Source organism: Callionymus lyra, chromosome 1 (assembly GCF_982586985.1).
Source record: "Callionymus lyra chromosome 1, fCalLyr1.hap1.1, whole genome shotgun sequence".
NCBI classification, from domain to species: domain Eukaryota; kingdom Metazoa; phylum Chordata; class Actinopteri; order Syngnathiformes; family Callionymidae; genus Callionymus; species Callionymus lyra.
Window position 1 is genome coordinate 14916610 of NC_141818.1, and position 25048 is coordinate 14941657.

At 38.4% G+C, this 25048-nt stretch overlaps 1 protein-coding gene across 1 annotated transcript in view; it reads right to left on the minus strand.

Annotated features, from left to right (window-relative positions):
• The window catches only part of adgrv1 (adhesion G protein-coupled receptor V1), a 90110-nt gene that overhangs the window by 14694 nt on the left and 50368 nt on the right, over positions 1-25048 (minus strand). Inside the window, exons 82-90 of the mRNA XM_087794698.1 lie at positions 23612-24019; positions 23333-23505; positions 22189-22435; positions 21964-22097; positions 21703-21860; positions 21519-21619; positions 6818-6934; positions 3740-3918; positions 1384-1541 (exon numbers count right to left, since the gene is read on the minus strand). Of these exons, the coding sequence (XP_087650824.1) occupies positions 1384-1541; positions 3740-3918; positions 6818-6934; positions 21519-21619; positions 21703-21860; positions 21964-22097; positions 22189-22435; positions 23333-23505; positions 23612-24019 (1675 nt within the window). The remainder of the gene's footprint in view (positions 1-1383; positions 1542-3739; positions 3919-6817; positions 6935-21518; positions 21620-21702; positions 21861-21963; positions 22098-22188; positions 22436-23332; positions 23506-23611; positions 24020-25048) is intronic.

Below are 25048 nucleotides of genomic sequence, written 5' to 3' on the forward strand. Positions count from 1 at the left end.
TTCTCCTTGGTTTTTAAATACCTAAAACTGGGTCGCTGAGATGACATGGTTTAATCAGCTACATATCGAACTAATTAGGTTTACTTTACATATACGTGAGAATATAAGTTATTTGGTGAACCATAGCTGTTGATAAAAAATAAGGAAGGTTTCAGTTTTCCTTTCTCAAACTAGGTTGTCAAAAGATAAAGTTTAGTGCAAAACGTATCTTTTGGGACTGAAAGGTTCACTTGAAATCTTATGATTTTCTCCAAAAATACCTTATGACTTACTGTTTATTTGTTACTACAATTCAATGTGAGAGTTAATGAGTGAGTGGAGTGGGAATTAATTAAATAAAGTTTTACTTATCCAACTGTTTTTTATGCTTAATGTGCCTCTAGTCTGTTCCACCTTACTATACGTTTAAAAATAGAGCCATTCAGTGATATGGGACTTTAGTTTACACTTTAGACAGTAACTTTTTACTTAAATAGAAAGTTAATATCTATATATAAGGAATTCTTAAGACCATGCCACTCTTATTTTCTTCATTATCTTAATTGTAATTCCCGATACAGCCAAATATTAAAAAAAATTGGACAAATATGATGAAAAGACCTGGAATATTTTATTTATGTTTAGTTTAGTAGCTGGTTTCTTGAAATTCTCTATTGTTTTCTTGATAATAGCCACTTACGTTCTGGCATCAAAAGCTATGACATAATGCTTACTAAAACCGTGTTTTAAGGCATTCAATGTTTAAGCATGGTTTTTGGTGAACAAATGTCATATTTTCCATGACTGTAAGTCCAAACTAGAGATCACCAGGTTGCTCAAAGGAAAATCTACTTTCTTCACGAGAAGACTAGAAGTTCTAAACTTGACCTTACTTTTCCAGTTATGTATCAGGGGCCACACACACTTCGTAAGCCAAACTGTTCCCTCTCCAGCCAGCTGACACTAATTCAGGCTTTGCTTTGTCATTGAAGGGCCTTGACCGAGCAAAACAAGCTCAGGACATGACTTTGCGGGAAAGTAGTGGTGTGGTTGGGATTTCTCTGTGTGACTGGAATTACTTTTTTTTATATCCACGCATGTTCTTATGATTACCTTGTACTGTATAATCCCACGAAAGTTTATTATGTTGAAGTTTTATTATGTTTCAAAATTCTTAATAATGTTGTAAAAAAGCTTTATTGAGCTTAGTGACACATCTTTGACTATTAGACCAAAGTGTGTCTAAAATTCTGTGTTTTTTATACCAAAACTAAGGCATGAAACAGATCTGGGTTAATTTTGCCAGATTGCAAAAATGTTTACACACTATAGACTCTACGGTGTATACAGTACATTCATATGTTGATTGGTATGTTTAAAAAAAAAAAGTTTTAAGTTGTATACCTGTGCTGTTGGTGCGACCTCTGTATATGTCATCGTAGGCCTTCCACTGATGCGTGACTTGGTAGGCGTGGATGAAAACAACCAAAACTGTGACCAGACAGACGAGAGGCACGAGGACGGCTGTGCACAGAGCTGCGTAGATGTTCGGGATGAAGCACCTAAAGGAAAATAGAGAAGGTGAGAAGATGATGTGACCAGAATTATACACACAATAATGTTTATTAAACCACAGTCTGTTGTTTCTCAGGAATGAAAGAAATGTGACAAAACCTCATGTTTTTGAATCTGCTTTTTCTTTTTGTAAATGATGAGGATATTCCCATGATTTATTCTCAGCTTCAGTCGTGTCAGTAAGTTGTTTGTTAAACAAAGTCTGTGGGAAAATCTCTCTGTAAACTCCGTGCTGTCGGATCAACATTTACGTTGGGATTTCTCACAAGACATCCCTGTTTTGTTATAAGTACCGACACACAAACAGGACTTCCTGTGTGGTGTGAGTTATTGGAGACGGCTAATTGGCATGACGCTAGCCATAACATGGTATGAGGTATTCCAAATAAAGGGCTTCACACTCTCCTGGCCAGACTGCGAGAATGTAAACAGTGTAATATAGATGTTGTACGGACCTTTTTTCGCTCACTCCGGACTGAAATCCCAGGGACTGGCGCAGTGATAAAGATTTGTTGTGCAGATGTGAACACGGCTCTTTTTGGATACATTCTGATTAAGCGTTTTGCTTGTTTAAAGCAAAATAACTTTTCAAACTTGTGCTCAGAAAACAAGTGCATTATCAAAACTTCTGTTCACATACTCTGCAGACATATAGTTTAAAGATGCTGCTGAAGTTAAGAGACTGTCAATGCAAAGTGAAGAAAAAAACCCTGCATTTTTGGAATAGAAAAGTTGCCACAAAATCCAGTTGTCACAAATAAAACACCTGAATTTTGGAAAAAATAAATCTTATATCATCATTCATGAAGTGTTTGTATGTTGTAATATTGGAATTTATGGCAAATGCTCTAAAACCACAATAGATTATTAGATTTCATTGTTTAAGTAAAGATAATATACTTCTTATAAGAGTACATAGAGATTGAAAATACATTTTCATAATATAATTTGTACTTTAGACAGTTTGCTAAATATAGATTTTGTTTAGCCTGCAACCTTGATTGTTAGAAAGATTTTGGTTCCTTGTGTGATTGAGCTCGACATGGCATTACCTTCCTAGAACCAAAGGTTATAGCATCATGAAATCTTGCTTTCATTTTGCAAAAGAATCTGGGATGAAAACCACACAGCAGATCTTGCGACCAAAAGTACAATTAAGGTCATGTGTGTTGGTCATTGTATACATTCAATAAGAACTTCTGAATTTAAAAATCTAAAAAAAAAGGTCAGTCTTTGGAAATCTGAGCTGGCAGAAGTTAATGGTCAAGTTCATTTTACTGTAGCCAAGGTAATTCAGTCCACCTGCGTCAAGAAACACAAGTGATAAATGTTGTTGACGTCTGGTGAGAGGCGTAACAATAACAATATAATAGCTGAAACTAAACTCCCAGTGACGCGAGGGTGGATTCTGATACTTGTATTTACGCAAGCACAAAGAAACTGAGCCGGAGGGGAGTGTGTGAGAGGAAGGGAGAGGGAACAGTCTGCATGTTTACGCTCAAGAAAGACGTATTTCAGGAAGAAGAGAGAACTCTCAAACGGCTGCCGCCTCATTCCCTTAGAGTGGAAGGTAAGATCCCGGGGAAACTGAATACTTCTCTGTATCCCTGGAACTTTAATGTACACACTCTCGAACACACCCGCCCGCAGGAAACACACTCAACCCCAGGGTTAACAGACACACCTAAGACTTCTAATTTTAGCAATGATTTAAGTGTTCCGACTTCTTCTTCGCCGATGGTCGCGTCCCTCACGAAAATGGGTGTTTGCTCAACACCCTCCACATCTGCACACCGAAAATCTGACCAGTGTGGTCACTACGGACTCAGGTTCTGTGTTTAGAAGGAAATGATTGCGAGACACGCATGACTTATTTTGCTTCAACCTCCAGGGCAGAGCCTCGGGTTTCTATGGGCACAGACGCGTGCAAACACTGAGGCTCATTCATTTATTCATTCAGTTGATTGGACAAGCCACCTCCTCATGTGATGTCACCGGCTCAGGTGTTTTCTGTTTACCAACCCAACTCTCAAAGGGAACTTCAGTCGCTGGGACCGACTCAAACCAGTTTTTCGCCCTCAAGAAAACACATGATGTCACTTTATTTGGCTTCTTTTCAGTCCTCGAAAAGAGAGGTTTTTTAAATAAATAAAAAAGGAAACACTCGTTTCTTTCATCTACTTACACATCTCCTTGCACCAGCCCGTAAGCGGCGTGAATGGTCCAGCCGAAGCCACCGAGCAACACAATGACAAGGATGATGATGACCAAAGCAGGAAGTCCCCAGCCCAGCAGGAAGTACAGCAAGTATCGCCGCTCCGTGTGCTCGTCATTCATCACCAGCACTTGCCAGAAGTTCACCGCCTGAGGACAGAGTTGAAGATTAACTTTGTGCATTCAGAGGATATTTTTTCCATCACAGTCACTTATACAGTGTTCTTCTAATATTATTCTGTAGAAGATCAATTTCACATCTCTATTGAATAGTATCTGTTGTATTTGTGAGATATTAAACCAAAGGTGGTGGTTGATCACATGGATTTCCTGCTAAAAAAAAAAAGGGGAACAGAGTTTCTTATTGACTGGAACAGAAACAACTATTGTTTTCGATTGATTTTCAAGGGTTTATCTGTCCCGGTTAATTTTTAATGTTTTCGGTGGAGGACATTTCGTTCTTTCTCCCTCTCAGGCAATCATTAAATCACAGTTATTTATTATGTAAACCCTTACGAAAAGTGACATGGGTGCTTTTCCGCCTTGAAAAAAAACCATTTAATAATTATTTTATGCCTTTATTTTTTTTTACAAAAAAATGTTAAGAGATTCTTCTATATTTATTTTTGTAAGTGATTTATGATTTATAAATCTAAAGATCTGTGTGCCACTGCCGATTTCAGAATTCATCAGTGGAAGAACAGCTTTTGTATTACATCCATCCCTGAAAAACACCCACCAGTTATTGATTTAAGCTCCGTTCATATACTGAGATGGGTTTCTGGCGCCAACTGGCTTCAACCACTTAGCCGAGCGAGAAGGAGAGTTTTTGTTAACTGAGAGGAGAGGAAAATGAGCGGTGAGACAATTGAGGATCGATAGCGTCGTGAGGTTATCAGAGGTCGACTGTTTAGCATCGATGAGGATTTTTTAATCTGTTATCGGTGCAGATACTGACAGGGAAATGTGAGCTTTTTAATAATATTGGTCAACACATGGTACTGTCTGGCTGGGTGTGGGAGTGTTACCAAAGTGCGTCCCCTGGCCCTTCCAATGTATTTATGTGGACACAATAATGATTTCAATTTGAATAATATGAAAAAAACACATTATTCAGAAGATATATACATATATAAATGTGTGCGTGTCTTGGTCTGATCTTAATTTCTAATAAAATCAAAAACCACTTGACAAAATTGCTTGAAAATTATAATGTGAACTACCTTTCAGTCTGGGTTTTAAGTAAAAGGGCAACTCAATCACCTTAAAGGAAAAGGGTCCCAAGGTGGAAGGAAATTAAAAAATGTAAACCATATCTATCACATAGTAAATAAATAATTTTTCCAGAATTCGATCCCCCTTTGTTAATTGTAAGGGGGGACAGATAGAGGCAGAAGACCCCTACAAAAATTAAAAAGATTCAATTTATAATGAAATGCATACCATATTTAAGACAAAGAATCTGGTTTTCAAATGTACTCTTTATACCAGGGCAACACCGGGTACTTCAACATGTATTAATAACCTGTATATATGTATTTTTTAATTTGTTATTTTCTCCTACTCTTTCTTAGAGTAAGTACCTTCTATTTTTTTGCCATCATTTTAAAGCCCTTTCTCAAGCACTTTCTTTTGGCTTGACGGCTATGATGATGTATCATTTGGCATCAGGATATGTTATTGCTCACCCCTCTACTACATGATCCCTTACCCAGGTAGAAATATCTGGAGGAAGGATCTGGGGGGGAAACTAGACACATTAGTTAAACAACAATATCTAACAATGTAAGTTATTAATCGGATTCTAAGAAAAATAATCAGGCAATGAAGACGTCCTCCGTGAACGGTAGGGAATGCTAGATACAGATAAATGAAGATTTTTTCCTGCAACTTCTTCCTTTGAGCCCAGTGGTTGAAAACAAAGAACATAAGATTAACATAATCGCAAACCCTTAAAACCAGTTGATAAAGACTTAATTAATCTAAAACCACCTTAATTGATCCTATTAGATGAGAAGCTCATTCAGTGGAGCATCTATTGTCTATCGTCGTGGATTAACCCTCATTTTGAGATGTTTCCACTTGCAACGGAGCCACAAACAATGGCGTCATGCATGTTGGAATTTACACAAGTTGTCCTGTAACATGTATGCCAATACTAATCCGATTCCAAGCTATTTTTAAAGCCCATAAAAGTCCCTCCGCTGGAGTCAAGTCATGGGTCATCTGTTAAACACATGGCAAGGAGAAGGGAAAAAAAACTGTACTACTCAGTTCCAGCACTTCAACACAGCTGCGGTCAAGCTCAATTAGCTTTTTCAAAGGGATAATCTCATTGTAATCCACCAATAATTACATATGTGCCAGGACAGATTATATCCACTACGTAAACAATGATTTTGTTCACCAACAAATGTCACTAAAGGCCCACTCATGCAAGAGGGCAGTGTGAAAGGACACAAGATTACTGTAGTATTAGCTGCAATTAAACATCAAGAGTTGTTCATTTAGTACAGATTATGGGGTGTTACCACCTTGAACTTTTGTTAAAATTTTGTTATAAATAAAATTCTGGTACTTGGGGTCATTTAAGGTGTATCTGCCGGGTTACTTTCGCCCTAAACGTCAAGTCACATTCTTTCCTTTGGTTCTTCTTTAAACTAATGTAAACACCTTTTGAAGAAAAGTTTTTCATCTTCAAACACCCACACTTTTAATCCTCTGCGTTGCCGATGACGTCACCAAAAAACTGTTGACGTTGAGTGGCTCCTGGCTCGAGATTTCACTAAAATGGTACCAGTCTGAGGTCAAAGGCCGTGTCACGATGAATTCTTACACCTTGATCTTAAGCCCTGATGAGAACCGGACCGAGCTCACCTAGTGTAGGCATGACATTTTTAATGCTTCATATGAAAAAAGCGGGAGAACAAGAACCCTTGTAATTGTTAAGTCATGGAGAAAACAGGCTTGACGGAGGTTTAAAAACTCACTTTAGGTTATTTCAAGTGTTTAGAGAAACAATTCGCCGAGCATTTATACACAATGTTACCTGTATCAGCATCCAAAAAAACTGGCTGAGGTGGAAATAGTGGGAGAAGAGCGCCAGAGTAGCACAGCTGTCTTCGGAAAACACTTGGCCACGGAACACCGACACCAGGAAGCAGATCTGTTGACACATTTGAAACCCGGCATGTCAGTGATGGTGCAAGTACGACAGTGAAGAACAACAAACGGAGGAGCTAATAAAAGTAAAGTAAGTAAAACACACAATTGAGAATTTCTTTATGGACTGACAGGAAAATACATTACAGTACAGCACAGAATTAGCATTGACAGCTAGCAGTTTCACTTTGTGGTTTTAATTTGAGTCAATTTCTGTGACAATTACCAAGTTTATTCTTGATATAACAAATATTTTACACTATGATTGAATAAAATGCTTCCAAACAGTGGCCAGTCATGCAAAAAAGGGCATTTGGATGAAGAAAAATGTATTTCATTGGATGAAAACTGAAAAAGGTAACAAGGAAAAAATACAAGGCATTTATCATTGTATTACTGTGATGTTGTTTTTGTCTTTAAAAAAAACAAGAAGGGACAGAAATGTACAAATGAAGCACAAAAATATATTAAGAAACTTCATTAAAAGCCCGAGTAAGTCAACATTTTTCTTCATGTTTGGAGAGTAGAAGCCACTGGAGGAGAGGAATTTTGTCGACAGGTACAAGAGCAAAATCCAATTTGAGACTCTTGAGGCTGGACCAAAAGATAAACCCATGAGTGAGCACAAAACACTGGCGGCACTTATCCATCCCTGAGCTTCATTAACCTTTTGTACCGGCGCGGCCGAGTGTTTGTTATATAACTGCGAGAGCGGGAGTGGACTGAGAAGGCGCAGATAGATGTGAAGAGAATGATAAGTTGATGACAAGCGATAACCACATTTCATCCATGGCAGCTATTTCACATCCACCATTGTTAGAATTTAATTACCAAACTAGATGTTGCGCAACACCGTGACTCATGTGTCTGGCAACACGGTAACGATGGAAACAGATGTAACCGGTTTGTCTTTATTAAAGATAACATGTTTATAAGAAGAAAAAAAAGTTGAGGAACAATAGCTTCGTATTTCACAACTCACTTCCGACGTTCTATTCCTGGATCCTTTATGTCATAATCACGCTTCATGTGCTTCCCGGTCGAGTATAGAGGAAAGCCAGTGGCGCCCCCCTTAAAAAAACATGGATCGTGACTGGGCTTCCAGTAATATCTCCGTGGCCGCAGGGTGTGAGTGGGTGGGATATCACAGGAAGGTAACTTCTGTCCAAACTGCTGATGGTTTGGCAGGCGGCGGCTTGAGTGGACTGAAGTCACAGTGTGAGACTCCATCTGCTCGCTCACAACTACACTCATCAAGTCACGGAAGCAGCTGAGAGAGTTCTGGAAACTGTACAGTCATTCGTATTTTTTCTGTTTAATATAATAAGTAAGCTGTTGAAAAGTAGTTCTTAAACAGTAGTGGATTTACAAGAAAACATCCCCTCAACCGGTTTGAAGCTGGCATTATATTGACATAACAACGTTCAGGTAAGATATATAAAATATAATGACCTGAAAAAATCCAACTCACAATAATGCTGAATCACCGGGAACCCTGGACTCAAGATGGTCCCACATACAGTTTGTTTTACTCATATACTAGTTTTTTTTTGGACCGAAACAAGCATCTTGATGAGTCAAAAGTCACATGTTATTACTTGTTTGTAGGAAATCCCGTCTTTTTTTCTAAATAAAACACCTTTCATTCAGAAATATATCTTTATAAAGGGCACTTTGTCAGTTTGGTTACCCTTTAATAGGTACTACACGGGTCCTACTTCAAACTTCTTCAAGCTCAAAATGTCCGCCAAGTATTTCTCTGAGAACGCAAAGGGCTGAAAAGCAAATAAACTAAATTAGAGCCCTGTAGCTCAGATATTCACAGTTTTTTTCTATTTTATCTTAACCCATAGCAGCTTCCACGTTAATTTGTATCTCATAAATAATGGCTGGTACTTTAATTAGTAATGATTAGAACAAATATTATTTATATTATCTTGTGGTTACGAATGCGACTGGTACCAGTCACGGCAAAATTTTAGTCAGATTTCTTGCAAAGTATTATGTGTTTTGGAAGCAAATGAATTTCTAGATTCCAGGGACTAAAGACCTAAATCTGGGAAGTCAAATCCCACAATGGACTAAAATCTCTTAGCAGTCAAGGTCGCAAGCAAAAATGTGCATTTACTTAACAGGAAGTATGAGTCTGATGTAATATTGTCATTTCATTTTGGAGGCTCTTTCTATCTTATATCTTAATCGTTTCCGTGTTTGTTCTCCCTCCACAAAACACTCCCACAATATTCCTCTCATTCAATCAGTTTTACCCTAATTTGAAGTCTCTGGATGATGTTCCTTATCTTAATCACTGACATCTTTATTAGTCGTGATATAACCACAACCATGAATCAGGTCAGATTATTTTCTCTGAAAACATTGAAAAATCTAAAGCATAGTATTCAGACCAATTTTTTCCAGATAAGAGTTTATGGTGTGCAGCTTCCAACATCCTCTGAAAAGGAAATGTCCTGATAACAGGAATCAAAATGAATCCGGGAGGAAAGAAGTACCATCTGTTTTTGTAATGTATTGTGTAACCAAATACACATCAGAATTTCATGGAAGTATCCTTGGAAGGAAGAAAAGATTTGAAGGATTTTTGAAACTTGTAACTTGTAATTTAGGATTGACATTTTGTCCTGCCATCTTTGCTCTTCAACCCATCACCCGTCACTCGTAGTACACCAGATTTTCCAGAGGTTTCTCATCATAAAAGATAATTTTAATCAAGTTGCAATATTGGAAATCCAAACAGATGTGGCTTTTCATTTAGCTAGAGAAGGGAATATAAATCAATCAACTATTTTTTTGGTTTTGTCCACTGCACTTACAAAGCATCACCATTTATTTATACGTTTATAACATACATCTCACTGAGATGAAACTAAAGTAAATGAGGAATAAAGAAGGAAGGAAGTTGTACTGTGTAATTCCCACATGAGAAGTTTTTCAAGTCTGTTTGCCAACATCTAAAACAAAAGAAACAATTGCATTAATTGAAGCACAACACGCTGTTCAATGCCCTGTTTTCTTTAGTTAGAAAGGACATTTAAAACTGAAATAAAATAGCTGAATACAAAAAAAAGGGTTCTCTTAGAAAAGAGTGTTTATTTAGAGGCTTTCTCCACTTAGATTCAATTCAATTCAATTTTATTTAAAGTGTCTTATCATAAAGTTATCTCAAGACACTATACAGTTGAAGTAAGACTATAGTTGATTAAGGAAAAATAGATCCCAGCAATTCAACAAAGAGCAAGAAGCGAAACACTGTACAGTGAACTATGGTGAGGGACAAACTTCCTTTTAGAAGGCAGAAACCTCGAGCAGAACCTGACTCATTGTTGACGGCCTCCTGCTTTGACCTTCTGGGAGGAAGGATGGGGGGGTAGACAGATGGATAAGGAGAAGAGTGAGGGAGGATATAGTGAGAAAAAAAGAGGAGAGTGTAGTAGATGGGTTAACTTGTTTCAACATCAGTGGGTTACGAAAGTTTGAAGCCAGAAAAGTGTCTGACGTATAATCAAAGAGTCAATTCAATATGATATTTTCTGTATAATTTAAGAAATATCAGCATTAATAAGCACAGCTAAACATTTAAGATACGACTATAGAGGTCCATTTTCAAAGTTGACAGAGCTTCTTCAAAAAATGTATGTCAGTTACACGTCACCTCTGACCTCATAATCAGCTCTTAGAGGGTTATCAGGCTGAAGGGGCGACCGGGTGAAAATGTAAAGTTGGTCTAAGGGCTTCGTCCTTTGGCCTCGAAACTGCGTTTCGTAAGAGAAAAGGGAGTCGACCTGTTCGGGCCCTCAGGCAGCAGAGAAAGATAGAAGGGAGGGCCCTGACTCTACAAACATGACGATGTAGTTTGGGTTATGTGACAGCCTGCACATTCTTGTGTCTGCAGGAACAGGAAAAACAGGTTTTTATCATTCAGCTGTGCAAAGATTGCTGATCTAGATGCAGCATGAGTCCACAGGAGAGGACAGCACAGTCAGACAAAGGCGTTCTTCCCATTACAGTAGATAAGTCAACACTGAGCTGATGGGAATGCTGGGACAATAATTATTATAGGAAGACTTTTCAGGCCCGTTCAAATATTTGTATATTGAGGGTTGAAGTCCAAATAGATAGAGATCACGTTTTTATGTTTGACCATTCAATGCTCAACCTTAGTGTACAAGATTTGCAGAATTCTAAAAAATCATGTTGATCTAAAAGGTTTTAATCTAATAATGTTCTAAGTTGATACAAAAAAAAAGATGAAAAAGGCGTTTAATGTTTGCACTTGAAAGGGGAATAATCTTTGACGCGTGTGTGTGTTAAAGTCAGCAGTTTATGGGAGGAGTAAATGACATATTTTGACACCAAACAAGGAGGTACCTGTGCTTAAATTTAGCCTCCAGGAAAAAAACAACACATCACATTACAGTTAAAAGAAGGGATGGGACTTTAAATTCTCTGAGGGGATACATTATATCAGTTGACTGTAGCTGTAACGCCAAAATAAAGAACAATGCCCTGAGCAGGATCTTTTCCTTTCTTCAGTTTTGTTCTATTCTTCTAATATATTAGTCCAATGTGTCACGTAAAAAACATTGCACTACGACATAGAACCACTTTTATTATTCATTCATTTCCTGCAGCTGGAGCCTCTACTTTGGGAGAGATGTAGGGAAAATCTAAACCAAGATCCCAATCCAACCTCTGTAGGTCTTTTGGACAGTGGGAGGAAACTGGAGTTCCCAGAACAAACCAATGCAAGCACCAGAGACCATACAAACTCAACAAAGAAAGGCTGAACTAAGAACTTGTAGTATTGGATTAGTATTTGTTCAAAATATTTCTACTATGATCATGATTTTATATCCTAATTATGGCCGCATGGTTACACTAAAAGGGCCATGCAATGGTCTAAAACAGTGACTCTCTCAACAGTGAGTCTGGCATTGGAACCCACCATTCCTAAAATAACAACTTATTCAAGTGCCTTAAAAGATTTGACTTTTGAACCTAAGCTCTTACACAATGTACCGTTTTGAGAAACTTATTATGTCTTTGAAACTCATGTCTAAAATATCTTTATAAAACTCCAGTAGGAAAAGTCATACCTTTTTATAGGTAGTAACTGAGGTAAATAATATCACATGACACAGTTTGGTCTGCTAAAACATTAAAGGTTAAAAATAAAAGCAAGTTAGACAAAGGCCCACCATCAACCGAAAACTTCTCAGTGACCTATATCTGGTGCCGACCCACCAGCAGTGGACCACTGGTTTTAAGGGCGACAGACGTCTTGACCTCGTATAGATCTCACGGTCTCAACATTGCTTTACCGTCTATAGTGTCATTGAAGATGACAAAAGTCAAAAGAACAAAAAATCGAATCAGCGAATACAGAAACCGCTGCAGCTGCACATCACAGGAAGAAAACCAGGTTAGCAGCGACCGGTCTGTACCGCTGCGAGTCGCTCGTCCTCCCGCCGAGTTTTAGCGAATGATCGATTTTCAGTGTGTGCTGACGCTTCCGAAGCCGGCGTGACAGGGATGGCTAAAAATAGCATCTGCCCGATGCATTACATCACTGGTTGAACGGGGGGGCCTTCGCTGTCTGCCGTCCAGGGCTATCCATCCGGTCTTGAGTCCAGAACACTTAACCCTCCCTCCCTCCCGCCCGCCAGCCTCCCATCTTTCTCCTCTCCAACCCCCAAATCTCTTTACATCCTCCGCAGCACCCTAGTCTCTCTCTCTCTACCCCCACATCCCCCACTTCTCTCCTTCACCTCCCCCCTTCCCTCTAACAGCTACCGGTCTGATCTAGCTTGCTCCAGCCTCAGCCTGCACCCTTTCCTCCTAAGCCTTTGTTCATGTAAAAGCCAAACAAAAATATGTTGTTTTTTTTCATTTTCTACGACCATCAATGTAACCCACATGTGCCCATAAGGCCAAACTACATTAAGATTGAGAAATAAACTTAATAATAAGACCTTTTTCTCTCTAAAGTGATTATTTATAGCATGTTTGTTAAAGCTTTAAAGCATCAGCAGTCTTCACATGCTCCAGGGTTGCCGAGTGTTTATGTGCACAGGACCAGCCGTGGTAAGCAGGTCACACGGGGATGGTTGCTGGGTTAGTGGGGCAGAGTGTGTGTGTGTGTGTGGCGGGGACAGGACGTAAATCTTACACCCACAGAGAGGAGATAACCGGAGATCGTCACATAAAAAAACAGCCGAATTCAGTAGAATTCGTATTTACCGAAAATCAGCTGACACAACGCGCTGGTACGCGTTGGCGTCTGGCTCGCTTCGCGACAATAACATTCCTGGATGTTTGCTGATAAACTGCTTTCATTAGATCTTCCAGTCAGATAAGGTCAGACGGCTGAAGTAAAGTTCACAGGTGTTTGGGGTTGAACTTCAGTCTGATGAAGACTTGCTGAACCAGCTGATAGCAAACAAACATTCGATCCCCTTCGGCTTTGTTTCACGTACAAACAACCCCAAAAATTACCGAGCGACGATTTTTATTACATATGATGTAACGAAAACCAGAAATCCTTTGGACCAAGTGATGTGAAACTTCTGCATCAATGTCAGCCACTAACGTCCACCACCCTCCAGTTCAAGGAGGCGAAATCAAACACACTTTTGACTCCCCCCCCCCATAAACAAGCAAACACCATCCACCTATAGCGTGCAGAATTTCCCTTCAGTCATCACCATTTCCAAGCATCTTTTGATGGCTGGTCCAAGCGGAGATCACACACGGATCTGTGTGCTCGTGCGTGACTGTAAAAACACTGCAACCAGCTGTTCAAGGTCAGCTCCCAAAACAAACTGGCTCGGCAGGTCGTCCTCGCTCAACTTTAGCTGTGGATGCACCTAATGGGAGCAACAAAAACACTTCAACTAAAACTAAAAACACAGCATTATTGTTGGTTTAATCAATTATATGTAACAACCTAAGCAGGTTTTGCATAATTTAACTTAAAAAAAACTGTAATCTATTATCAAAGCAGCAAATAATAATAATAATACAGTTAAAATAAACTTTCAGTACAAAATTATTGGAAAGCAAGTTGTCGGATTAATCATAAACACACACATGCACACACAAACCACTGACCTATAAACTTATCTTTAACTCAGAGCGACCTGCGGGCCATTGAACCAGCAACTCTCACGTGCAGACGGACCATCTTTATTTCCGAGCAGGATCTGGCTGATATGCCAAACTGCTCACTAATAAAAACAGGAGAGCTCAGAGGAGCCATTGATCAGACTCTTCAGCCTCAGCTGATGTTGAACTTGGACTCGACTGTGGAGCTCTAGCGCCCTCTACAGGTGAATATTTTTCAATTTGCGTTTTGAAATTGGTGACAGGAGTTCATAGATATTCAGAGAAGCTGACACTTGACAAGAAAAAAATGGGAATATTTAAAAAAATAATTGTATTGTTCAATCAAGTTCACATTTGTTTTTTACTTATATATGGTGATACAACTTTCCAGTAAACCAATACTTATCCTATTTCCTTCCCTATTTTATATAGTTTTAATTTCCCTGGCTCTTTATCTTATTTATTTGATTCATAGTTTCCCAGGAAAATTAAAGGATTGGCCACAACGCGATATGATATTTCAATTTTAAGTGCTAAATGTACTCATTAAACGTTTGAAAAATGATCTATAACCATCCGATTTAGCCTAGAAAACTAGAGCAAATATTGTCTAGAGAGGGCGAACATGTGCCTGACAGCCCTTTAACAAAGCAAAGTTCACTTCGCTCACAAAGTACAGCCGTGACAAGTCGACAAACTCCAAAAATAGAGCAAGGTTGAGCCGGGTTCATCGTGGACTTGATAAAGGCTACATCGTCTTTTTTTAATGATTATTTTCGACGCACGAGTCAGTTTTTCATATGAACATCACATTTACAAATGTTAATGTTGACAACAATAATGGGCGACGTTCACAGCAGATCAACGATCAGCATCGAACGCTGCACGTGCCGATGCCACCGCAACGCTGATGGCAAAAGTCTGACAAAGGTGAGCGACTGGTGCGGCCTCTCGTTGCTGTTTACTGAGCTTATTCTGGAAATAGAGGAGAGTTCATGGAAGCATTGGGTCACCATCTGTTTGGACAACACACATTTGGCAGGAGTGAGAGTCCGGGAAGGGCAGAGTCTATAGTGGACGGACGATAAATTTACATTAGATAAGAAAGAAGATCGATAATCCCGTGCATAGGGCGACAAATGCACATGCAGCTTTGCATGTGCAATGTTTAAGTCAAATAAAAAAGAGAACGTTTCCCCAAAAAGAGTAGATGTAGTCAAGACTGAAAACGTTTCCATGGCATTACAAACTTGTAGAACTAGCATGTGCCTGCAAACTCTTCCTTAAACATTCCTATGTAGAAAGACAACTGCAACTTCAAATGACTTAGAGCTAATTCGGAACATCAAATTGAGTTTCACAGTATTGAAATGCATTGCCTGAATGTTTGGTTGAATTTTTGTTCATCTCTTTTAGAGAGTTTTGTTGACGACTGGCCCACGGTGGAGTGACTCACAGCATGTGGCCGGATAATTCAAAATCAAAGGAGATTCGTGTTCATGTTCACATGAAAAACTATTAAAAAAAACAAAAAACGAAATTTTCAAGATAAGAAACATAGATTATGATTATCAACAATTTTACAGAGACTATAAATAGGAGTGAGTTGTGTTTGGTGCAGAGGACAAACGATTAGTTGAGAGAAAATTGGGAGAGATTGAGCCTCTGAAAGGGAAAAGACAATATTACATTTCTACTTCAAATGACAGTTTGTTAAACATACATTTTGTTCCGCCCATGACCTCGTTTGCTACAAGATTTTGACCCCTTTATGAACAAAATTCCATTTAGATCTAGAGATCTAGAATGACAATGTGAAACTAGGTCAAACTCAAAGCATATCTAAGTTATAAAAATCGAATTTGGATCAAAAATGTGCAGAAAAAAACCACCCGAGCCTTGTCAAGAACTTTCCTTTGGTGGCCGCCGATCAGTTGAGTTAGAAACCCCTGGTTTAGACACACAATAGTTGGTACTGAGAGCCAAAAAACACATGTTGCACAGAGACTTGATGTCACATTACGAATCCTTGAGTGATACAAATACCCCTGCATTCCAACACTAGACTGTGATATTATATATAGTATAGTATGCTATATATACTGTATATACAGTATATAAAGTGTATCACAAAAGTGAGTACACCCCTCTCATTTCTGCAGATTCATTCATTCATTCATTTTCTACCGCTTTATCCCTTACTAGGGTCGCAGGGAGACTGAATCCTATCCCAGTATCATAGGGCGAGAGGCAGGGGACACCCTGGACAGGACACCAGTCTGTCGCAGGGCACACAAAGACAGACAACCATTCACACACACACTCATACCTAAGGACAATTTTTCCCCAAAGTTCTCAATCAACTTCTGTATCTTTTCGGACTGTGGGAGGAAACCGGAGTGCCCGGAGTAAACCTTTTAATATATCTATAACACTGACAAAATGACACTTGAAAGTAGTCTTTGTAAAGTTTATATAACAGTGTACATTTATAACATTACATTTATAACACTCAGCCAATATACAGCCAATAATGCCTAAACCACCGGCAACAAAAGTGAGTACACCTCACATTTCTGCAGATTTTTAAGCAAGTAATTTATATTTATAGAGCGCTTTTCCAGACCAGGGCCACAAAGCGCTTAAACAATCAAAACAATACTAATTAAAATATATACTGTAGTATATCTTTTCATGGTAGAACACTGACAAAATGACCATGGAAAGTAGTCTGTGTAAAGTTTATATAACAGTGTAAATATATTGTTTCCTCGAAATAACTCTATATACAGCCAATAATGTATAAAACACCCCTAAATATCCAAATTGAGCACTGCTTGTCATCTTTCCACCAAAATGTCATGTGACTCGTTCATTTTACGAGGTCTCAGGTGTACATATGTGTTCAATTTTGTAGTACAGATGTCACACTCACTGTGTGATCTGAAAGTTCCAACATGGCACCACCATGGCAAAGACCTCTCTGAGGATCTATACTGTATACAGAAATGACCCTAATAGAGTTCATACCATGGGAGTGTTTCCTTATAAATGTTCAGAAAGGTTTGAGCCAAACTATTATGCCGGCGCCACAAAAGGTTATTCTTGTATTTTATGATTTACGAGTCGGGTAAAACTTCCCCAGGAAAAAAGAGTCACCAGCATTATTTATTATCTACTGTGCAGTTCCTGGATTGTGCCATTTATAAAGTCCCGTCGCCTTCAAAAGATGGGAAACGGCGTCCCTGATTAAATTCCCCATCCTGCCTCCCAAACACGTATGCCCAGAACACACTCTTAGAAACCTGCACTCGCTCCAACTGCGTATTTACCCTCATGAAACAGAGGAAGTGGGGATGTGGGTTTGTTTTTTTTTTGCCGTGTGGAAAAGGTTTAAAATGGTGTGTGTTCCAAGTCCTGAGAGCTGGATCTGGTCCCGGTCTTGACAGGAAACTCTTCAGCGTCAGAATATGAGTTCCCAAACACACAGTAAAACACAAGAACCGCCACTGTAAACACTCGAGGAGCACGAGAACACGACGGTCTCTCCATCACTTCCTCTTTAAAATACATGTTAATTTAACGACATTCTCTTATTATTTCAGTTAAACTTTTCCTCAAAACAATCCGTCACATCTGTGACCTGCAGTTGAATCTTTCATTACGTGACTGTGGAATTATGCAATCCGGTTCCTGGAAACCAAATCAACCTCCACTAATGATGGTCCAAGAGTCTGCATATTACAGCAGAGTATAGAACTAAAGATGCCCGGCGGACTCACACACACACATACACACACACAAGCCTGCATGGTAAATTTCCACTGTAGACGCACAATTTTCAGTTGTCTTGCTGCAGTGAGTTCAGCAGCTGCGCAGATTTGCAAAGCTTCAGGACAAACATTTGTTGGGGTGAATGTCTCTCTGCAGATTCTGCTGCTTCCTTATGTGCAACAACACAAACCGAGGTTGTAACGCAAACCTGGGTGAACAAGTGTGGTGCGACAGAAATTCCTCACTTTTACTTACTTTTCTTAACCGCTAAACAAAAATACATTAACTTCTTTCAAGTGTATGACTTGTTATGAAAATATCTAATTATAAACTCCGTTAATTAATGTATTTTCCAGGTATTTGCAGCATGAATATACCAATAATATTTCAAGTATACGGTTCTGTATTTTCATAATTTGTTATACTATATTGAGATTTTATTTTATTTCTTCTTTAACAGCTAGTCTTAGAAGTATAGGCAGGAAACTGTTTATTTTATAAAATCAATTAAACATATATATACAATTGTGATGTTGCTAAAAGTATCAGGGAAATTGATTCAACAACATGGGTTTTAATGAGAAGCTTTAAACTAATAACCTTCAGCTGTAAGTAAAAAACTTTAGCTGATCAACCAAGATTTTTTTTTTAGATTGAAAAGGATTTTAGAGAAGAAAAGTTATTTTCAATACTTTTTATTTAACTAAACCGCATATTCACTTTATACATACACATGGTTTTTACTTTTTAATGTTACATAATGAATTAATGCACATTATGTGATCATTTATTTATATCAAGGGAACTTCTGATGTGTCATGTGCACCTTATTATAGGCAGGTGCACATTATGCATGCCATGTGATTAATATTAATGTCATGTGCACATTATGGGTGTCATGGGCACATTATGCATGCAATGTGATTAATATTGGTGTCATGTGCACATTATGGGTGTCATGTGCACATTATGGGTGTCATGTGCACATTATGGGTGTCATGGGCACATTATGCATGCCATGTGATTAATATTGGTGCCATGTGCACATTATGGGTGTCATGGGCACATTATGCATGCCATGTGCACATTATGGGTGTCATGGGCACATTATGCATGCCATGTGATTAATATTGGTGTCATGTGCACATTATGGGTGTCATGGGCACATTATGCATGCCATGTGCACATTATGGGTGTCATGGGCACATTATGCATGCCATGTGATTAATATTGGTGTCATGTGCACATTATGGGTGTCATGGGCGTATTTTGCATGCCATGTGCACATTAGGGGTAACAGGGGCACATTCTGCATGTCATGTGATCAGTATGGGTGCCGTGTGCACATAATGAGTGTCTTGTGCACAATATGTATGTCATGTGATCATTATGGTTTTCATGAGCACATTATGTATCATTATGGGTTATGACGGGCGTCATGTGCGCATAATGAGTGTCATGTGCACATAATGAGAGTCATGTGCACAATATGTATGTCATGTGGACATTATGCATGTCATGTGATAATTATGGGTTATGATGTGACTGGTGTCATGTGCACATAATGAGTGTCATCTGCACATAATGAGAGTCATGTGCGCAATATGTATGTCATGTGGACATTATGCATGTCATGTGATAATTAAGGTTGTCATGTGCACATTATGGGTGTCATAGGCACAGTATGCATGACATGTGATAATTATGGGTTTCATGTTCACATAATGAGTGTCATGGGGACATTATGTATCTCATGTGATCATTATGGGTCTCATGGGTCAGATAATCGTATGTGGTGCTAATTATGTTAATTTTATTTGTAGTATTAATATGTTGATGCTTTTTATTTCCCTTCTTGGACAATCTGTGAAGTCATATTTAAAAATAATCATAGTGTCACACATGTCTTTGAAGACCTTCACAATGGTCAGGTTTTTATTTAATTTCAGTAGTTTTGAGTGTTACTACTTTTAGTGAATATGCCTTATGGTTGTTTGAACATGTGTTTGTGACTTATTACTCTTTTTTTTCCACTAAATTAAGGATTTCTGATCTTTCTTCCGGAGTGAATAAATCAAAGTTTCATTTTGTCGGAGCAGCATCCGTGGTTAATCACAGCCAACAGTAAGTCCGACTCTGTCATAACCTTGTAGCAGAAGTTGAGTGATCGATGGCGAGAGAACAAGCTTGGGTGATATCCTCTCCACTAATTACATTTAATCCATCACAGGATGTGGATTTATGTACGAATAAATATGGAGATTTAGAGATTTATTTATGCCTTCCTGAGAGCGCCGATCAATCCAAGACATTTGAGTGATGCGCTTTAGCACTTTTAAAGATCATTTGTTTGTCGTCACAAAGGGATATGCATCATTTTTTTAAATGGATCTCTGTGGAAATTTCCATCCAAACATCCTCTTGGGTTCATGAGCTGGCTTTTTTTTTGGGCAATAAACAAGTCTAGCCCATGGTGGTCAGCCCCCAACGACAGTCCGCTTTAGTAGGGGCTCATGTTTGTCAACCAAAGAGAGGGGGACTGGTGGAAAAGTACCGGTTCCACACGCATGCATACACACACACGCAACACACGTACTTGGCACCAGCCGACGTACAAGCAGCATATCTATCAACCTTCATTAATGGAGGGGGCATGGCTGTGTTGTCAAGGGGCACGGATGACATTTAATAACGGGAAGTCTTTCCTGTGCACATTTACAAAAGAAAAACTGTTTGTCGTTTGATGTCTGACAGATAATACTTCATTTTCCTTTCCCACGAGTCACTGTGCCGTTTTTTCCCCCCGTCTGCCCCCCCCCCCCCCTTTCTTGACATTATGGGATGTATACGCTTCTGTATAGTTCACATATTCATCATTTTCAATGTATTCTTGAGTATGTATGGAATCTGAAATCCAAGAAAGAATGGACAACGAGGCAACAACGTGAATATGAACATGATGGCATAAACCGCAGTCTCTAAAAAGCGATTGTGGCATAATGTAGAACTCTAAATAATAAAAAAGACAATTATCTTTACATTTACCTGAAAACAAACTTTCAATGTTACTCTTTAAATGTGAATGTAAAACATGGTTGTAATAAGTGGATAAATAACATAAAACCAATTTATCCAAAATGTGGTAATAGATTCCTTTGGATTGAAATCCTTTTTTTGATGTTTGAGACTTCAGAGAAAATCACATATTTAACACTTCAGTGTTAATATGTGTATTAAGTTATTTCAGTTCACATGGGCCGGACGGTACATGATCTTTGGTTTTGCTGCATTTACATCACCTTTTAGAGCATTCATTTTTTTGTATTTTTCCAACTTTTTTTATTTAAAAAAATTAATCTTTTTTTTCAGATTTCCCGAGAAAATCATATACTGAAAATTTGGTAAAACTTTGTGTGTACATGTTCTGCCAGGAAATTATCTTTTTTTTCTTTTTTACCACAAGGCTTTATTTAGATTTTTAGAAGTTACAATTTTGGAAACTTTTAAACTATTTAAAATGTTGTTTTTTCCTCATTCTTTGAGACTTCATAAAATTGAACATACCTTTGTGTTCACACCGTCAGCCGAGCCATAAACTTTTCTGCTCGATTTTTTTTTCTCAATTTTTAGAGACGTATCACCAAAGTCATGATATCTTGCTAAATATTGGAAAAGATTGAAAAACAAAATACCTGTGTTCCAAGGCAGCTCAGCATCATGTGAACCAGCAGTTTGGCAGCAAACATGGGGAAGCGAGAGCAGAACACATGGGATATGATGGCCAACGCGAAGCCTATAGGAAAAAAAAAGATTAATATTGAAAATAAATGTTGAACAAATGAACAATGGCTGAAAGAGGACGATAAAAATTGGCACCTGAAATGCAGATGAATCCTGAGGCATAGAAGGCCTGGTTATAAGTGGCAGTGGTGCTAAGGTCAGCATATGCAGTGTAGATGGACAAGTGGGAGCAGGCACATTCCACGTAGTCCTGACTTTCTTTCACGAGCCTGCAGTGACCGGCTGATGCCCAGCTACGAAGAATCAAAGCACATGATGGTTCATTATAAGCAAAAATAATACAATTATCTAGAATCACAATCTTGAGTGATTCAGGTTTATTCAAGGTTTAAATACCTTGTTTGATTCCAGAGAAGGCACTTGGATTGTCCAGGTTTAACTTGTTGACCAGATGAATGAATCCTATAGATCACCTCGTTACCCTCAGAGAGAGGGCCTGAGACCCTGTGCTGCAGGCTGACTGAGAATACCTGGACACAAGCAAAGTAAACATTCATTATTGAAGCAACACTGCCCCCTGCTGTTGAAGCGTAGAAAAAAAAGTTGGCTCGAGCTCCTTACCTTTCCATTTAGAGCAGTCTTTGTATCGTTGGTCAAAAACCAGTTCTCTGTTCTGAACTCTGTCACTTGAATTCCGACGGTGTTCCTGCAGCCGGAAGGTGAGGTCGGAGGAACCGCCAGTAAAGTGGCAGGAAGCTGGAAGAAGTCGCCGTTACGTCCTCGGAACTTATGCCCGTTGATCTGTCGGGGCTCCCATCGGAAATATGAGATGGACATGTGGGGACATGAGTCCATGATCGTCCCTCCGCTGAAGAAATGGGAAAAAACAATGTTACTAAGTAGATTTAAACAAATATTTTTGCTTAATAATTTGGATAATCTCTAATGTATCTTACTAAAACAATTAATTGCTAACACACATAAGCATACGTTGACAATAATCTGGGGAAAAATGTTTTTTTTAATTAAACACAAACGATGTAAAACAATTGCTCAATGGCTCCAAGGACTAACTGCACTCATTCATTGGGTAAAATCACACACACTTTGGAGGATAAATCTGAAAAAACTAAAGGAGTATAGAGTTCTTTTCCTGAAATATCTCAAGGAAAATTATTTGTTTCAAAGCCTGGAGGAAACAGATGGAGAGTAATTGGATAATTCTATATCAAAATAAATACATGGGGAATGAGAGCCAGTGAAATGTAAAAGAAAAGTGTGTATTTTAATTGTATTTATTTGGATTCCCTTTTTTTCATGTTGTAATTTAATATATTATTATTTAAATGGATTTTGTTTATTTCCTTTTTCTTTTAGTAATTATGAAAGACAATTAAATATGGATATATGTTTTAATCCGGCAATATTTATTTATCCCTTATTATATTAAATATATATAACATTTTAAAAATGTTTCCATCATTGTATAAGACTTCGGATCACTGTTATATTTTCATTTGACATACTATTAAAATATATATTAAGGAAGTTTTCTTTTTCCAACTCAAATACATTTTTGGAAAATGATTCCACATTTTAAGGTGACTTTTTTTTAAAGAATAATAATTCAAGTAGCAAACATATAGTATCTCATACAAAATATATTGAGCAACGAGCAGATGCTGGTCCACTGAAAATCCAGCGTATAAGAAGGGCATTAATCAAACGCAAATATATTATATACTGTATATTTTGCCATACTTACATCTGACATTTGTTGAGTTTGAGGAGTGTGAAGGCAAATCTCTCGGCCACGTCGGCGAGATGGCTCATCCCACGAGTGTCCACTCTGCTGGGGCTGGCCAAGGCACACAGCAGGCCGTAGGTCAGATTCCGGCTACTCGCATGTAAAGGCGCCTTTTCTGCCTCTGAAAGTACCTGATGTCCACAAAGACACAAATTTAGTAAGTTGATTTCTGTCCCTGAATGATATGAATTGTTAATAATGTCACAATTTTAATATATTGGACTGTGACTGACTTACTTTGCCCAAACCTTCCAGAACAGCAATCATCTGCTCACGACTGAGATGGTTGTCGACCTTATCGATCAGTCCGTGGAGCACCTGGTTTAACGTGAGTGTGTTGAGGGGTCGATGCAGCTGGTCCAGTAAGACCCAAACCGACTGACTGGCTGCATCTGACACCAGGGTCACGTTAGAAACACCAAACTCCGGGTGGATGGTGGCTCCTGCTGTAGCATTGAAGAGCGCCACTTGGAAGCGCTTGGGTGTGGGCATGGAAGACGCCAGGTCAGGGGTCAGCTCGATGTCCAGTGATGTGTTTTGCTGGCCCATGCTGAATTTTAATCTGCCATTTTGTTGAGGAAAATCCATCCCTTCTTTCGCAGGATTGATCTCTGAAGGACCCAACGTCTCAATACTTTGAAGCTCCTGTAAGACAAATGACATCGTTTTATGTTTCAAAAGATTAAAAAGAAAAGTATCAACTTCAGAATAGGAACATCACTCAGGTCAGTGACTGATGTTGGGATGTCTCGGGTGTTTTTGCAGGATGACAGGGATTTGAGAATCAATGGAAAGTGTTTTCTTGCTCCCCATTTTTCTACAAAAACCACCCTGAGATGAAAGTCCGTCAGTCCAGGCGAGTGATGCTTTGATTTTTACAGAGTGTTCGGTCCTCTCTTTTGATCTGCTCTTCTCAGAGTGCTATTTGAAGCAGAGTTGCCAGACACCATAAAAAAGCTGGTAACAAGCTGGAACACAACTTTCTATGTAAAAAAAAGTCACCTTCACTATGTTCACTTGATGTTTCTCTTATTCCACAGCTGTCAAACTCAAACACCAGGGGTGTAAGAAGATGTTCATAGAACAATATATCGCAAAATTTTTTATTTCCAATACTGTATCAATAATTAATAGGACTGCATATGAATTTAAAAAAAAGAAAAAGTTGGAAGAACAATATATTGTTTCTTTTACAGTATTGCAATATATAGTATCCTCACACATAAAGTTTTACCTTACCTTACATATATTGTGATACGTATCGTATCCCTAGATTCTTACAAATACACAAATATCAAACACACAAGGGGAAAAAATGTTTAAGCCATGTTGGTCGCGGGAAGAACAAGATGCAAATGTGCGTAACAGTTTATGACACAAATATGAATCTGTACTTATTTCATTTTTGGAAGTTTTGAAGATTCATTATCAGTTTTTGTCTTTCTTTACCAAACACTTCAATTAGATTTCTTCCATTCAACTTCTGTGTTACCCTTTTTGAAAGTCTCTGTATAGCGTGTTCTTTATCTGATCTGCAAAGCCGGAATCAATATATATATATATATATATATATATATATATATATATATATATATATATATATATATATATATATATATATTCTCTTTTGATTTTTTGTTCATCTTGTCCCCTTAAAGTAAATTTAAAAAAACA